Raw genomic sequence first — 17,152 nt, forward strand, 5'->3', positions numbered from 1 at the left:
ATCAGTTTTTCCTCGCAGAAACCCTGTGAGGCCGGTTAGGCTGGGGGAGATAGTGACGGGTTAGGGGGCACCCGGCAAGCTTTGAAGCTGAGTGGGAGTTTGAACATGGCTCTTGCTAGCCCTAGTCCAAAACTGTAAGAGAGTTCAGTACATAAATGCAGCATAGTTAATATATTCCACAATCCAGGGCTTTATGTGAGTTTTAGACTGCGGTCATAATGTGTGATTATCTAACCATTAACATCTATACTGCACTTGTATTTGCTTTCCATGTGTATACATGCTTGCCAATTTAGGATTATGCTTCCTACATTTGATGAAGCGCCTTGTGGTCAATGAAAGTTTATGTCACAATAAAATGGTTAAGTCTTTCAGGCAACCTTCCCCAACCTGGTGCCTTCCAGATCTTTTAAATGATAATCCCTAACCACTGGTCATGGTGGCTAGGGTTTTTGGAAGTTATAATCCAAAACATCTGTGCAGAAAACTGCTTTAAAGTGCCACAATACTTTCTATTGTTTTTGCTATAACAGATTAATATGACTAACCGTCTGGAATACTTGAAGCTGAGTTATTTATATACTCTGTTATGGGCCCTAGTTTTACTATGACTGCAAACCTTAAAATTACTTATTCCAGGGTCACTTTTACAAAACTGGCCTGTTGATTTTTGTGGGGATATTGTTACAAAATGGACTGTGTGGAGTTCACTGTAGACAAGGGAAGTTGTTACTGAAATATTCCAGCGTCACCTAACCTAAAAACTGGATAATGCCTGCCACCCAGAGGTGAAGATTAACATATGCTCTCTGAGAAATTTAATTTCTACTCTTCCTATGAATCATTTTTTTCCAATTGACACAAATAAATAAAATTCATCCTCATGTTAATCATTACTCTGTTAGGGGTCAGCAAACTTTTTCAGCAAGGGGCCAGTCCACTGTGCCTCAGACCTTGTGGGGGGTTGGACTATATTTTTTTGGGGGGGGGGAATGAACAAATTCCTATGCCCCACAAATAACCCAGAGATGCATTTTAAATAAAAGGACACATTCTACTCATGTAAAAACACGCTGAATCCCCGACCGTCTGTGGGCCGGATTTAGAAGGCGATTGGGCCGAATCCGGACCCTGGGCCTTAGTTGGCCCACCCATGCTCTATGTATTTGGTCCCTCTGTTATAACTCTGTTATAATGTCAATCCTGCAGCTTCATCGCAGGGTAGGGAAAATTGGTGAGATACAAGCTCCAGTCTGGAAAAGAGATGCTTACACAAGCCTCCTTATCCTTGTCAGGATCCATAAGATCCCGGTGCTGCAGCAACTGCTGTGCCTAAATTGGTATGCCTATAATTATGTATTTATTTATTTACTGCATTTATAGCCCACCTTTTTTCTTTAAGGAGCTCGAGGTGCCATAACATGGTTTTCCCACTCCTCAATTAATCTCGACAACAACTCCGTGAAGTAAGTTGGGCTGAGAGGCAGTAACTGGCCCAAGGTCACCCCGTGGGTTCCATGGCCAAGTGAGGATTTGAAATCTGTTCTCCCAGGTCCTACTCGGACACTACCATTAGTATCATCATCATTATTAATTAAATCTATTAGTTGTTCTTTTTTACAAAAGGAACTGAATGCTACTTACAACAATAATCCCACACTACGTTAAACTGTTAGAAGGGCAGTGGTTGGTGTTAAAAGGAGCTGCAACCCAAAACTGGATACGCCCAGTTTAAACCGGGCTGTTTTTCTCATTACAGATGGTGACCATTTCGTGGCCCCCATTCTGCTCCACCCCACTCTGTTCTGCCCTTTTTGTCTTATTTCAGGTCCAGAAGGACCCATGTGTAGGCAATCACATATCAGTTGGAATTGGTGCCTGCATTAAGAGCAGGAAAGTACATTGCAAAACCAACAGAGGGCCTATCAACTGACCCCTCCTTCTCTTCTCTCCCCACATTAGTGGAGCGTTGCCTTGCAAGATATCTTCAGGAGAGGAAAAAACTAAGGAGCGATCCCTACAGAAATGTTTAGTTTATAAATTATTTGTTGCTTGTGTTTTATTCATTGGATGGGCTAATGCAGCCATGGATGGGAGGTCCACTGTCCAGATCAGACTGAACCTGACTACTGTTGGTAAATATTTTATATGCAGTGCTTTTTTCTGGAGGTACGCAGGGGTACGCATGCCCCTAAACATTTTGTGAACCTTTGTGCTTTTGTCCATTTGCTGTATTTATTTTTCCCGAGTGAAAGTAAGAGTACCCCTAAACATTTTTTAGGGGGGGAAGCACTCTTTATATGAGATTGGGGAAAACTCCGCTCTATTCTGCCATTGAGACACTACCCAATCGAAGGCTACGGCGCCCCGCGCACTTCAACTCCCATCATGCACTATGTCTCTCCCTCCGCCCCCCCGCCCCACTTCCAGCCTATGTATCCGCCTCCCCGCTCTCTGGACTACTAGTCCCAGGAGGCATCGCGCGCTCCCTTCCGCCCCCAGCGCCCCGGGTTCGGGCGCCGCGAATGCCGGGAGCCGCAGTTCCTCAGGGGCCTGTGACGCCACACAGGTCGTCGAGAAGGAGGCTGTCGGTGGGGTCGTGGAGAAAGCCGAGCTGTTTACGCCAGGCGCTCTCTCCCGGCTGGAAGGAGGAGGAGGAGCGGGGCCACGGATATGGCCGCCTGTAACACCTGCGCAGCGGCCGCGCGGCTCCTCAGCTCCTCGCTGCCGTCCGCGCGCAGAGGTAACGGGGGTGGGGCAGCCCTTTCCCCTTTCCCCCCGCCAACCCAGCTCACCCTGGTCGCGGCCTAGAGCCGGCCCCCTCCCGTCCCCTCAGGTAGGCCTTGGCCCCGCCCTTTACAAGCTAGGCCTGCCCACCCCCCAAAATATCCCCCACACCATTTATTTACGGTTACTTTTCTTATCAGCTTCTGCGTCGGGTTTAATTTGTTAATATCCAGCAGTTTCCAGAGGGGTAGGATTTGTTTATTATAGCCCATCAGGCTTCCAGATGGATGCAATTTAATTATTATCTGTCAGCTTTCAGAGGGGTTACCTGTCCTAAGAATGTCTTGCAGCAAAACAACAAGGTTTGTATCCAAATCCCACTCATAAGTAGGCCCGTTGACGTTAATGGACACGATTAATTCCGCTCCGCTGACCTCAGGGGGTCTCCTCTGGGTATAACTTAATGTTGGGTACAATCCAAGGATTGTATTGTGTGACACCTTCAGTGCTATCCTAACCATGTATCTTTGCTCAACAAGTATGTCCTTCTGAGTTTAGTGGGGCTTTATCCTAGGAAAAGTGATGTTCGGATTTGCAGTTTTAACACATTTGTTATGGCATAAGCTTTCATGGAACTGAAGCCCAGTGTGCCAAAATGTTGATTAAATCTATATAAATTGTGTATTAGCTGTTTTTAAAAAACATAATTCATTAATTATACGTTGAGTCAGTGTACAAAATAAGACCAAAACTGGTCGTGAGAAAATAAATATAACCATAAAATAGATTCAAAGCAACTTTATAAAAAACAATAGGAGAGCCTTTCCTTGCAAGGGTTGGGGTGTATCATTAGTTCTCTAGAATTCTATTGCATTAGAAGCGAAGCAAGCTCCAACATTTTGTTTTTGGTGTTTGTTGAAAACATTTCTCCCAGGCCTTCCCAAATCTGTTTATTTTCATCCTGTCATTTTTATTTCTTGTTTACATTTTTATTCTGTTTTATGCTCCATATACCCTGCTCAGGTATTCCCTGAATGTAGTTTATAAATTTTGGAATAAATTAAAAGCTCAAATTTTGGTTGAAATTTGCCACAAATTCTCTAGGAGGCTTTTAGGCTGGGTCCATAGTTTATTTATTACCTAATTGCTGGCCTTCGGTATATGTTGTAACCCTGTAAAGTGTCTATGTATCTTTTCAAGCAGGGAAAATAAACACCATCCAAAGGTGGGGTCCAACAACATATTTCCTTTAAAAAAGTAGCAACAAATGCTTCATCCACCTATCCCCCTTTGTAAATTGAAATAAGAGGGGTGATAATACTGATCTGCGTAGCAGAGGAGTTGTTAAGAGTACTGAAGGCAACCTCTGTGAAGTGCTTTCAACTCCTTAAATGAATTAAAGGAGAATTCTAGCTGTATTTATACAGACATCATTCCCATTGGTTTCAAAGTATATTTAGTATTTGCAGCCTTACCCCTACAATTCCATGCAGAGTTACCCGTGTTTAAGTGCCACTTAATACAGTGGCACTTGCTTCTGAGTAGATTTACGGTACTTTGGATTGCACTGTTAGCCTTTGTTGCTTATACACCTTTTGTGAGGCTGCTTTCCCCCTGCAGTTTATTTTGTGTTAAGCATTTATCTGTGCTGTTGAAGGCCAACCAGCTGAAATCACACAAATTAAACTTACGGAAGGCAGAGAGCTTACAAGCTCTTTCTGCACTGTGTTTTCCTGGTTTGGAAAAAGCTTTTAAGGCTCTCCACCTTGCTTACTGGGCTCTGGGAGGTTCTCACAACAGAGCCCAGTAAGCAAGGTGGAGAGCTTAAAAGTGCTCTGCCTTGTTTGGGGTGAAATACCTGTTTGGTACACAGGCTCTAGAAGGTAAGATTGCTTGCTTGGGGCGGTTCCAAGGGGGTGGCTTGATTATACGTGTTTTTACAGACTATCCCTGAAACATAACCCACATGCAATTGACTGTACTAAGAGTTTGTTTAATTTTGTTGTGGTTTTTTATTTTTTGTAAGATTCCTTGGTTTGATTTTTAACATTTAAAAAGGTAGAACATATAAATGTCTGAGCAACATGTTATGTTTATACAAGAGGGCTTTCTAACACATGGGAAGACTGTTTTAAGTTGCTATGAATCAACTCATTCCGTGCAGTACATATGTTGATGATTTCTTTCAGATTTGGAAAAATGGGTAAACTTAGAATCTCTCAAAGAAAGGTTACCATACATTGTTAATAGAAAAGGTTTTATTTTTCATTAATCACCTCTTAACTTTCAGCCTACTGACTAAACTTTACTGTCACTGATTAATCAGTGGCCCTCCAGATGTTGGACTCTAGCTCCCATCCAAGGGTGTCCAAACTTCTTTCAAAGAGGTCCAGTTTTGATAAAGTGAGCATGCATGAGGGCTGACCGAAATTGTCAACCTTTTTTTAGAACTGCCATAGGGGCAGGATTAAACCAACTGACGGGCCAGATTAGGCCCCCGAAACGGACTTTGGACATGCCTGCCTAGGCCATTTGTCATACTGGCTGGGGCTGCTAGCTTTCTGTTCATAGTCAAACGCAGTGAATCTCTATTCTTTGTGAATCTTCTGCATAATGACCCAACTGCATACATATCCATATTGGAGTGTCTCACTGATGTCCTTACATCTGATTTAGGAGCACCATGACAATGTTATTCTCCAACCAATAGGTGAGCCTGCAGCAGGTCTTATCAATATAGCAACACATCTGCTCCAGTCCCACTACCTCAGCAATTACTCTGATCCTAAAACAATTTGCACATTGAATGAGGAAACACTCCATATGGTGAACACTTGCTCTTTGATAGCTGTGGAAGGTGAAAGAGTCCTTTGTGGGACTTTGGTCACAACCTTTGGTGGAAATGAGATGCAGTGACTTCATTGGAGCAAAGTTCCTAATAAGTGACTTTAGCTGGATTGATGGTAGATTGTCTACAATGTGGGCTGAGTTTGTTTTGCAAAACAAAAGAATTTGTTTCTTTTGCAGGTATTACATGTGGCCGTTCTTGCCTTCCTGTTTTAGGAATAATTGGGACTTTTGAAGCACGGTCACTAAGAAGTATTCCCTTGAGAACTTTCTCTGAAACACCGGCATATTTTGCTTCAAAGGATGGTGCAAGCAAAGATGGTTCAGGAGATGGGAGTAAGGTATGCAAGCATTTTCTGTAGACCTTGTTCTTCCAAAAAAAGTGTTCACAATACTTAGGTTTTTCTATTTTTTTAAAAAACCAAAATTTAGAAGCTTCCTAAAAACTTGAAAAGAAATTATTCAGCATGATTTCTGGCCACAATTTGAATCCATGCTTTTGCTATTTAAGTGAATATATTGTCTAGCAACTGGATAACACTAAATTGGGAATGACTGTGTAGCGATGCCATAAAACTCCAAACCATGGATAAAGACCCTGCTGCACTACAGATAGCCTTATGAATGAATCCAAGTTGCTTGTGCATGTGAACGCTCAAATCCTGATTTGGATTCTAGACTATGATATATAGTTTGACATGATGTCTGAATTGAGCCAAGGAAGCTTAGTTATAAAATCATAAAAATTGGTTCCTCTTTAAATTCAATACTTTGGGGTATGTGTTTTGTTTCTTTCCTGACAAAACATGTTTACATTGTGGAGGGCCTTTTTGAGAGAGAGAGAGAGATATTTCTTTAGCTTTGAAACACAAACCTTACATCAGGGATCATTATTGTCAGGCACCTGCCAAAGCCTGCACCCTTCTGAGGCCCCACTGCCTACCCCCAGAGCCTCCTGGCCCTGTTCCTGCTCCTCCTTGCTGTCGCTTCAAGTTGACCTGCATTCTCTGTTCATGTAAGTAGTGACAGGAATGAGGAGACGGAGCAGTGACTTGCGCTTCCCCTCTGGGAAGTTTCAGGATTGGGCCTAGGGGGAGGGGGCAAGCAGAAGGGTAGCCATGAGACTGGCATGGAGCCCCTCCTACTCTACTAAATCAAGAATTGGCACTGTTTATAGTTGCACAAATTGCTGTTCCAGAGTCCTTTAGTTTTTTTATCTGTATATTTTTTTCATCGATATTAATGAGAAACCTCTTCACATGAATGATTAATATTTTAGTGAGCTAAGAAGCCTCTCAGAAATATATGAGAATACACAACACCTTCACAGGGTGAACATGGATGCCATGTTTGTGTAGAAAACAGCAGGGAAATTTTGGAGTGAAACGGGCAGGCAGGGATGGGTGGGTGGATAAGGTAAAACCAGAGACCTTCTTTCTAGTGGGTGAACATGCTGATGGAGGCAGGGGCGAGGAGGAATAATGTGAAGTGCAACAAATTTGTAAATCTGTTGCCTGGCTCTAACTGTCCAAACCCTGTTTTATTTACGTCCATTAGAAAACTGTTAGTGAAGGCAACAGCAAGAAGTCAAGTTCTGGAGGCTCCGGCAAAGGCGGAAACCAGCTGCGTTGCCCAAAGTGTGGTGACTTATGCACACATGTGGAGACCTTTGTGTGTAAGTTGTAGCAGGGCTTTTTGGGGCTCTGTAGATTGACTTTCGCATTTTTTGTGAAAATTATAATTTAGGATTTTTAAATTATTCCTTCTGAATGATAAGTTGCACGTGTGTGTGTTTAACTGTGTGTAAGAGCTGATTCTGGAACACGTTGAAGGTGACATCCCAGGAGTTGGAATAAATATCTTATAGCCATGTATAGTATGGCCAATATAAACTTTGCCCCTTGGTATTGTGTTTCTTCTGTTCTGCTGGTTCACCTCAGTTCTGAATACTGGTGAGCAAACAGCAAAGTATGCATCTTAAAATAATAATGATGATAATAATTGCTGCTCATATTCTCCAGCAACCTGATTCTACATTTTCTGGTTCCCAGTGTGTTAAAAAATGGAATCCAGGCAGTGCTTTTTTCTGGGGGGGATGCAGGGGGATGCATACCCCTAAACATTTTGTGAATCTTTGTGCTTATGTCCATTTACTGTATATATTTTTTCCAATTTGAATTATAAGATGGTGATTTTCTTGAGTCAAAATGAGAGTACCCCTAAACATCTTTTAAAGAAAAAAAGCACTGGATCCAAAAAACCTCTTAAGTTGGGCACCTGACCTGTTCCTACTTTCCTACTAACTTCACAGGAATCCTGTTGGACCTGCTGCTTGCTGCCTGTGCCTCTCCTCATGTGTCAGGTCCATGTTTGTGAGGTGGAGTTGTAAGAAGTAGGATTTTGTTAGGCGTAATTGCAAGAAGATTAATGGCTTCCCAGGGTTTTCCTCCTTGGCATCATCTTGGGTCTGCAGCAGTTGATAGATAGACAGGTTTTCCTCCACCGAAGGGGTGCGGCGTGATAAAAGGCATTCCAGGGTTTTCAGAGAGGAGAGTTGCACCTTATCACCGCAAACACTGACTCAGTCCTTTTTCTTGCAACTAACAGCTTTCAACATGCCCAGAAAGCAGAGTCAGAATGAATTTTCTTTTTTTCTAGCTAATGTTGCATCAGAAATATAAATGGGCTTCCCCCTAGTAGTCAAGATGGTTGGAAGTAGGCAAGACTATTTTTGTGTTGACACCCTTAAGCTCACTTGAGGAGCTAGTCTCTTTTAGGAGGATTTAAGGGATAAGTTTCCATGTGACAGTTGAATTTCTCACATGTCTTTTTTGTCTTTCCTGACTGAAGTTCAGAATGGTAAATGGGGTGGAGCGCGGGCTATCCCATTTTACTTCACAACAGTCTAGTGAATTTGACTGGTGTGTAAGTGACTGTGTGTGACCCAAAATTATTCAGTTTGTTTAGAATATTAGTAGCCTGTTTGTTTAATTTTTTTTACTAAAAGGCTTCCAGGTGACTAGGAAAGTATATGAAAACCTATATAAAAACATAACAAATATTTAATTTGCTAATTAATTAGTGTTAGTTAGCAGCAGCAATGAACACAGCAGAAGAAACAAGAAAAGGCACTAGTCAGAGCCTCCTAGTGGCCCCCAGGAAGCTGCCTTTATACAGAGTCAGACTTTTGGTCCATCTAGTGTTGTCTGCACTGATTGGAAACATCTCTCCAGTGAGTCTCTCCCAGCACTGCCTGGAGATGCCAAGGTTTTAACCTGGATGCTGCAACCCTTTCCCTCAGGACAAGGGGTAATTTGGCCTGCTGTTTCGAAGCCATTCTAAGGAATATTGAAGTTTATGACTGAATGGTGAGACAGTATCCACTACTTTATGCTGGCTTATAGCATCCAAAAGCAATGTTGTTGTTGTTGTTAGATAGGCCTGTCTGCCTATCATTTCCTTGGAATAGGGATCTGGAACTGAAATGTGAACTTTGCAAGAGTGATCTGTCAGCAGATTTCTTGTTTTCTGCTGCCTCCTCCCTGTGTGATATTGCCTGAAAACTCAAGTGGGTAGAGATGTTGAAATAACATTTAATATTCAGGGCTAGAAAAGTATGCACCGAGGCCCATGGTTTGGAGTTGGGGAATAGAAACAGGAAATTAAGAAGTTTAATATTTTTACAAGCCAGTACAGGATGTGGAAGTATCTATTCAGCTGTGCATGCCTCCGTAGAAGTCATTCCAGCGCTGTGTCAGTTGAGACAAATGTTGCAGCAGAACAAGCCTGAGCTTTCATGGTCTTTTGACTCTGCACAAGTTCTAGTAGTAAGAACAGTTAGCGGTTGTAGTACAAAAAGCCATCTAATTGGAAGATTCCCTCCACTCTAGATTTTATCTGAGATCTTTCAGTGTGATTCAGTAGTCTACCTTTTACCTTCCCTTGAATGTGGAGTTGTGGAAAGTCTTGTTTTCCTTCCAGCTGGATTACAATTTTTTCTGGCAATTCAGTCACTTGTGGCTTGAACTGAAATTATGGTTTTGTTACCACACATTACATATGTTAATTAGTATACCAAAGTCAAGAAGTATTTTCACCCAACAGAACTATTCTTTATTTTGTTTGTTTATAATGTGAAAGCATGTCGAATCACAAGTGTTTCCACTATGAAACAATATATTTCAGAGCATCTCTCCTAATACAAATCTCCCTTCACTCTTCACTTGAGACCTTCTTCCAGGAGCCCCATCTGAGGCAGGCTCAGAGGGTTGCAACAAAGGAAAGGGCCTTTTCAGTTGTGACTTTCTGCTTGTTGAATGCTGTTCCGCAGTGAAGTCCATCTGGTACTATCAGTAACATCCTTTTGGTGCCAGGTAACAACTTACATCTTCTCCCAGGCATTTGACACATTAGGGTGATTTTGCTCTCTGTTGATAGCATGTTTCAGCTGCTAGAGTCTTTTACACCATCCTCTCCACCTCGCTTCCCTCCTGCTACTCAAGGCAAGGAAACCTCCCAGGAGTGCAAGATAAGTAGTGCAAAAAGCTAGCTGGCTGAACCTCTCACTGCTCAGCAAAGGGGCCTTGAGGTTGGGGGCGGAGAGAGAATCAATTTAAACTTCTACCCTAAATTATTACTGTTACCATCCTGCCATTGCAGACAAAAATGAACATGGTTGTTATTGTTGTGTCTAATTCCTTTTTGACTTCTAGATTTTATAAACCTGCAGATAGCCCTGATTCTGGGGATCAGGTATACTTCACCACCGACCCCTACAGTTCATATATGCAAAATAGTGGAGCCACACAGCTAACAGAAACACAGGTGCCAGGTTCCACCCAACGTGGGGGGGGGGGGCGGGGGGGCGGTGGCACGCGTGTGTGACATCATACAGCAGGAGATGGACCAGCAGGGCTGTCACTGCTGTGGGAAGGCCTGATTGGGCCTGCTGTTGCTGCTTTCAGTTCTGCTTCACTCAAAATTCTTTTTGCATTTCATTTTCCTTTGACTTCTACCTTCTCTAAATTTTCTCCTCCCCCCTTGTTTATGCAAATATAAATATATAGCGTCATCTCATTGACTTAGACTCCAGCAAGCATAAATACATTGTCAACAAATATTGTGTGGGTTTCAATAGGTCAAAAACAAGTTTGCTGTGGTACTGGACTATGTGATCTCAGTTATCAAAAGGCCTTTAAAGGTACAAAGGTCTGAAACTGCATTTTTCATGTGACTGGTCTTAGAGGCAGAGGCGGTCATGCTGCTCTTCCTGGGCTTGAGGGCATTTGAGGACCACAGATGGAATCTGGGTGGAGCTTAGGTTGTGCATTGCTAGAGCTCTGTAGAATATACAGAGGAGAGAGGCATTGGCTTTAGTAGACAGTTTTGTTTGTTTCGTCATTTATGGCTTTATCCCTGCTGGGACTTTTGGAACACAAATCTTCTCAGCAGGGCCCGACTAATTGCAATCTAATTAACACAGTGTCCGCTGCATCCTCATGCTGCTTTGTTCTGTGCTGTGGAGAAATCTTCCTCATCAGTGGAACATGGACATGCTTATTTTCTGGATCAGAGTGATAGCATACATAAATAGGGAATACAACCCTGGTGACAAAACTCTTGTTGTTTGCATGGCTGTGCACTTGTGCTCTTGGACACACAAATAAGATTATCCTACACAGAAAGAAAAGGATCATGAAGAGGTGCCCCCTCCGTTTCTAGCGCTCTGGCAGCATGTTAGGCTCATAATGGGTCTTCAAGAAAGAAGCAGAGGAAAGTTATGTAGTTGAAAATATAGGGACAGGAGGTTTGGGCAGTGACCCAAGGTCCCTGTCTATCTAGTATCTGGGAAAATAGAAACTCCCATCAATTCTGTGCTCTGTGACTCTATCACAGATATTTATTGATTGATTGATTGATTGATTGATTGATTGATTGGACTAATATAATTCAGGAAACAATCTGGGCATGCCTGGGGCACCTATATCCCTTCTTGCATTCTTCTCATTTGTGTATAAAGTGTGGGTGTGTCTGTGTTCTACATCAAAAGGCACAGAGATGACTGAAGCTGAACCCTGCACCACCTCCTGCCTTACCTCACTGTACCTCATTGCTTCAGGTGCTCCCCCCCCCAAAAGTCCAAGTCGCTTTGGAATTGGAACCAGGCACATTAAAGCTGGAAGCAAGCAGGCAGGGAAAGATTCAGCTCTGTGCAAACTTGGTTGTCAAAATTAGACCCCTTTGCCCCGCTTCTATTTATTTTTTTACCTGACTTGTTAGTTTTTTCTTACCTGAACGTCTCCAAATGACTTACAGAGCATTAAAAATATACATATAAGCAATATATTAGAATATTAAAACAATGCACATAGCAGCCACAGAAAGCTTGGCAGCACACCAGTGATTAATTTGCTTGTGAATGGGGCAGACACATGAGCAGCCAATAATGTTGCCCACATCTTGTGTAGCTTGGCCCGAACTGGCTTCCCCTGATCATATTACAACCCTGTGGAATTCCAGTACCTATCTTTGTGATATAGAGAGAGCTAGTTAAATGTGGCATTTGTACATATGAGATCACATATTTGCAGATGCAATCAAATATATCGCTTCACTTGCTCTACATTTCTTATTCTGTAGGTCAGACCCCAGTATTAAGGTACTCCTTTTTTCCTGCTCTGAATCAATTATCTCATCTTTCAGCTAAGCTGTTGCTACTTAGAACCAGATCTTAACACATTGGTTCCCAAATTTTTCCCACAGACCTCCTGAAAATTGCTTAGGGTCTTGGGAGACAGACCACTTTATGATTTTTCTGCCTTCTGTAGCAATTTAATGCACTGTGCTAAATATTGTATGATTTTAAATTGATTTAAATTGATTGCTTCTTTTATTTCCTATATATTGTAAAATATAAGAAATAAAAGAAGAAATAGCAATACATTTAGATCGGTTCAAATGTTTAATGTGGTGGATGTGCTATATCCTATGTTCAGTTACAAATCCAGACATGTTGACTAAAGCTTGCAGCCCACAGTCCAGGAACCTCTCCTATAAGATATCCATGTTTACCCCTCCCATAACATTAAACAAAGTGTCATTTTTGAGGAAGTAACTATTGCTTCTTGAAAGAAAAATCCAGTAACTCTTTGCAGTTGTTGCTCTTCCCCATTTACTTTGGAACACAAAAATGCTTATCAAATATAAGCCGCTTTGCATCCCAACAAAACTGGAAGCTTCAGGTCCTGCTTGAGTGTTGTCTGTTTTGGGAAACATAGTTAAAACAATCCTAGTAATTAAGTCACTAAAAATGTCAAGAAAAGGCCAGTTGGGAAAACAACACAACTTGAAACTGTGTTGCTGAATAATAAGCCTCTTGTCCTCAGAGAATGTCCCTAGTGCTTCACAAAGTTAGTTTTACATCAGGAAAGACTGGTGTAAGATTTCTTCCTGGAAAGTAGAAAGGATTTGCTGACCTCCTGTTTCAGGCCTTGGCCTCTTAGCTCTAGTTACATTTCACCTGTCCAAAACGTCCTCCAGCATATAAGTGCCTTGGGAGTCTGTTTGGGGCTCCATTCTACATGCTGGACACAGGATCGCGGTGTTTACTGCACAGTCAGTATGACTGAGCAGTTGCGAGTGGGGAGATTTTCCTTCTTGGGTTGAGAGTGCAGCACCCACTAATGAAGCGACCAAGTTTAGAGCTTAGTTTATTGTATTTGCTTAACAGTTTCCCATCCAGACAGTGCTTTACAAAAGCCCCCTCAGACACATAGAATAAAAACCTGATGTCTTGTATTGTGTTTTCCAAGCTAAAGGTTCCTTGGATGCAGAAAACTGAGGTGATGTTCCTTGATTCTTTTGAGACAGTGAACTGTGTAATTTTTTCAATGTACTATAGTGGCTTGCTGGCCTCGGCGGCACTTCCTCTTACCAGGGTGAGGCAGGGTAAAAGTGGAGCAACACAGGCCCACTGGCGGAGCCAGTTGTTTGGAAATCACTTGTAAGATTTGAGTTTAAAACAGAACCTTGGTTAAATCCTATAATATTGAAGGTTTTTTTGTTGTGCATGAAATGGCTCATTGGTGCTATGCTTTGGAAGATAAACTGAAAAACACGAAGGAACTTATAAACCAGGGTGAGGAATCTTTTCAAGCTTGGAGCCACATTCCTTTATGAACAACCTTCCATGGGCCACATGCCAATGATGGCTGTGGACCAAAGCAAAAGCAGGTAGGATCAGATCCGGCAAGGACTAGTCCTCCTTCCCACATTCTTGCACACACCGCACACTCACATATGCCAGCACACCATGCACATTTTCATATTTGCGCACTCTCACACATCTCTGTGTGTGTGCGCACGCACACACACGTAGACTGTCACTGGTATCTCCCTTCCCCAGTAATGAGACTTGAAAAGTCTACCGCACCTAGTTTTTGGAGGAGGAAAACAAGAAAAAAAATATTCTGAATCTCAGAAGCCAGAACAGCAAGAGGGATTACTGCGCAGTGAAAGCAGCAATCCCTCTTGCTGTTCTGGCTTCTGGTATAGCTGCGCAGCCTGCATTCGCTCCATAAGATGCACACACATTTCCCCTTACGTTTTAGGAGGGGGAAAGTGAGTCTTATAGAGCAAAAAATACGGTAATTTCCAGTGGGAGGCAGGTGATTTTCATGAAGATTGCAGCTGGGTGTGGGGCTTCTTGGAAGGTAATCTTCAGGCACAATTGCCATGAGGTGGGCTAGAGATTTTTAGAAGGGGAGGTGCAGCACATAGAGGGGGAGAGGGGTATCCAGTGATCCCCTCAAGTGCCTCCCTGCACAGCGGTTTTGCTTAAAAACAGCCTCCCATTTGCTCCATCGGTAGGTTGTTTTCAAGCTCCTAATTGCTGCAAATGGAGTGGGGAGGGGAGGCTTTAAGCCAGAAGGAGCAGCCAAACTATGGGCCAGTCTTCCACCCACACTCTAAAGCATTCCAATTGTCCCATAAGTTTTTACTTGCATTAATCCACTCTTAACTGCTGGATAAATCAGTTGTCACTAAATAACTACTGTATTGTTCGTGTTTATGCCCTTTTCAGCTTCTACCCGCTTTGTGAAATGTGAAAAATGCCACCACTTCTTCGTCGTGTTGTCAGAAACGGATTCCAAGAAGAGCATCATTAAAGAACCGGAATCTGCAGCCGAAGCTGTGAAGTTGGCCTTCCAACAGAAGCCGCCACCTCCACCAAAAAAAGTAGAGCCTTCTTTCTTTGACTGGACTTTGATTATCTTGCCTTGAAGTTTCGTGACTTGTTTTTTCACAAAGCCAAAAAAAATCTGCTTTATTCTGCTTTCATAGTGTGATATCCAAGGTTAGTCATACTCTGTATTAGACCCAATGAAGTCACCGGACTTCAGGGAGACTACTCTTAAGTATGGCTTACATTGGGTATCACCCATAAGCTTCATTTGTCCCTTCAAATGTGCTTAAAGGGTTTGGGAAGAAAAACAGGGCTCTTGATGCAGTTCAACAATATAAGCCCAGCACCACTATTTTAAAAAATAAAATAAAAAATCCCTAGTTTGTGTGCTCCCAGGATTTGGGGAGGAAACCAAAGACCTTGGTTACCTTCAAAGGAGAAATTTTCCTGCAAAATATATACAGTGGTACCTCGGGTTACATACGCTTCAGGTTACAGACTCTGCTAACCCAGAAATAGTATCTCAGGTTAAGAACTTTGCTTCAGGAAGAGAACAGAAATTGTGCTCCAGTGGTGCAGCAGCAGGAGGCCCCATTAGCTAAAGTGGTGCTTCAGGTTAAGAACAGTTTCAGGTTAAGAACGGACCTCCGGAACGAATTAAGTACTTAGCCCGAGGTACCACTGTATTGGGAATTTAAGTGTGGGATTTTCCATCACCCCACTGGAAGTGAGTTTAAAGTGATCAGTATTATTAACTAAACATCTTCTGGCCTTGAGGGGATCTGTTGACTGTTTCTTTTCTCTTTTTTCGGCCAGATTTATAACTACCTCGACAAGTATGTTGTTGGCCAGTGTTTTGCCAAGAAGGTGCTTTCGGTCGCAGTGTACAATCATTATAAGAGAATCTACAACAATATCCCTGCCAACCTGAGGCAGCAAGCTGAAGTTGAAAAGCAAACTTCCTTAACACCAAGAGGTTTGTTTTTCATATTACATTGTATGTGCAGATATGTCTGGCACCATCAGTCATGCTGTCTCCTCCCTGTGTGATCTTGATGCCAAGTGGCAGTTAAACAGTACACATTCTGTTATCATTTTAGTGTTGGTGATTTGTCCACAGGACAGACAGATTATTGGCAACCCAAATTATTTCATTGTTTCTGCCTCAATTTTTGCAGTGTTGCAGTTTAACAGGGAGTTTTTCTTTCTTAGAACCTTTTTGAAAGCTGACTTTTACTTACGTACTTATCATACACTATATTCATCCCTCAATTTTTTCAACACATGAGAATCAAAAGGTAGAATCCTTTTAAGTAATAGGTTTGCATAAGTTGCCTTCGTTAAAGGAATATTGGGGCAAGAATATTCTTAATAGACAACTAGATTTATTTGCGTATAGACTATCACCCCTGATATAGAATAAAAATAATTTTATTTCAGATACATGGAAAGACAGTCCAGAATACAATGGTGGGTAGTATGCATGGAACAAAAAAACTAATTTAACTCTCCTGTGCTTAGGGGGGAAAGTCACTTTAATCCAGCATCACAGAGTGGACCCTAGTTCACTTTTAAAATTACATATGACAGCAGGTGATGGTCATATGGTAAACTCATTGAAATGAATGAACTTAAGCAAATTAAGTCTGTCGGTTTCAGTGAGTCTACTCTGATAAGGGCCAGCACTGCTTGCTATCCAGAAATAGTAATTGAATGCTAAAAATATATTAAGGGTTCTTATCATGCTGGAGAGGGACGCGGGTGGCACTGTGGGTTAAACCACAGAGCCTAGGACTTGCCGATCAGAAGGTTGGTGGTTTGAATCTCCGCAACAGGGTGAGCTCCCTTTGCTCGGTCCCTGCTCCTGCCAACCTAGCAGTTCCAAAGCACGTCAAAGTGCAAGTAGATAAATAGGTACCGCTCCAGCGGGAAGGTAAACGGCGTTTCCGTGCGCTGCTCTGGTTCGCCAGAAGCGGCTTAGTCATGCTGGCCACATGACACGGAAGCTGTACGCCGGCTCCCTCGGCCAATAAAGCGAGATGAGCGCCGCAACCCCAGAATCGGTCACGACGGCCTAATGGTCAGGGGTCCCTTTACCTTTACCTTTATCATGCTGGAGCAGACAAATTTACACATGGAGATAGATGGCAGCTGAAGAGTGTGATCTCTTATGGATGCTCCTTTTTCTGAAATTGAGCGAGGTTTCAAAATGACAAATATGTCTTCTGTTCCCGGAAAAAGTCCAACGTCCAACTGGCTCATAAGAGAAGTGTCTGACCCATTTAATGCTGTTAAATTTTAGCAACGTTTCTTTTTCTTTTTCTATAGTACACCTGATTACATATGTATAAGATTTGCACTGCAAGTGTAGAGTTTTTGTGTGTGTTCATTTTT

The 17,152-nt window shown here is 42.4% G+C and overlaps 1 protein-coding gene across 3 annotated transcripts in view; it reads left to right on the forward strand.

The window, feature by feature from the left end:
• Positions 1-2,529: 2,529 nt before the first annotated feature.
• The window catches only part of CLPX (caseinolytic mitochondrial matrix peptidase chaperone subunit X), a 29,987-nt gene continuing 15,364 nt past the window's right edge, over positions 2,530-17,152 (forward strand). Inside the window, exons 1-5 of one of the 3 annotated variants that reach the window (XM_079954273.1) lie at positions 2,530-2,743; positions 5,755-5,915; positions 7,132-7,249; positions 14,657-14,811; positions 15,575-15,734. In XM_079954273.1, the coding sequence (XP_079810399.1) occupies positions 2,674-2,743; positions 5,755-5,915; positions 7,132-7,249; positions 14,657-14,811; positions 15,575-15,734 (664 nt within the window). In that variant the 5' untranslated portion in view covers positions 2,530-2,673. The remainder of the gene's footprint in view (positions 2,744-5,754; positions 5,916-7,131; positions 7,250-14,656; positions 14,812-15,574; positions 15,735-17,152) is intronic. The other 2 variants (XM_079954272.1, XM_079954271.1) reach the window with 2 other exon arrangements.

The sequence above is a fragment of the Podarcis cretensis genome, assembly GCF_951804945.1.
Source record: "Podarcis cretensis genome assembly, chromosome: 14".
In the NCBI taxonomy this organism is placed as follows: domain Eukaryota; kingdom Metazoa; phylum Chordata; class Lepidosauria; order Squamata; family Lacertidae; genus Podarcis; species Podarcis cretensis.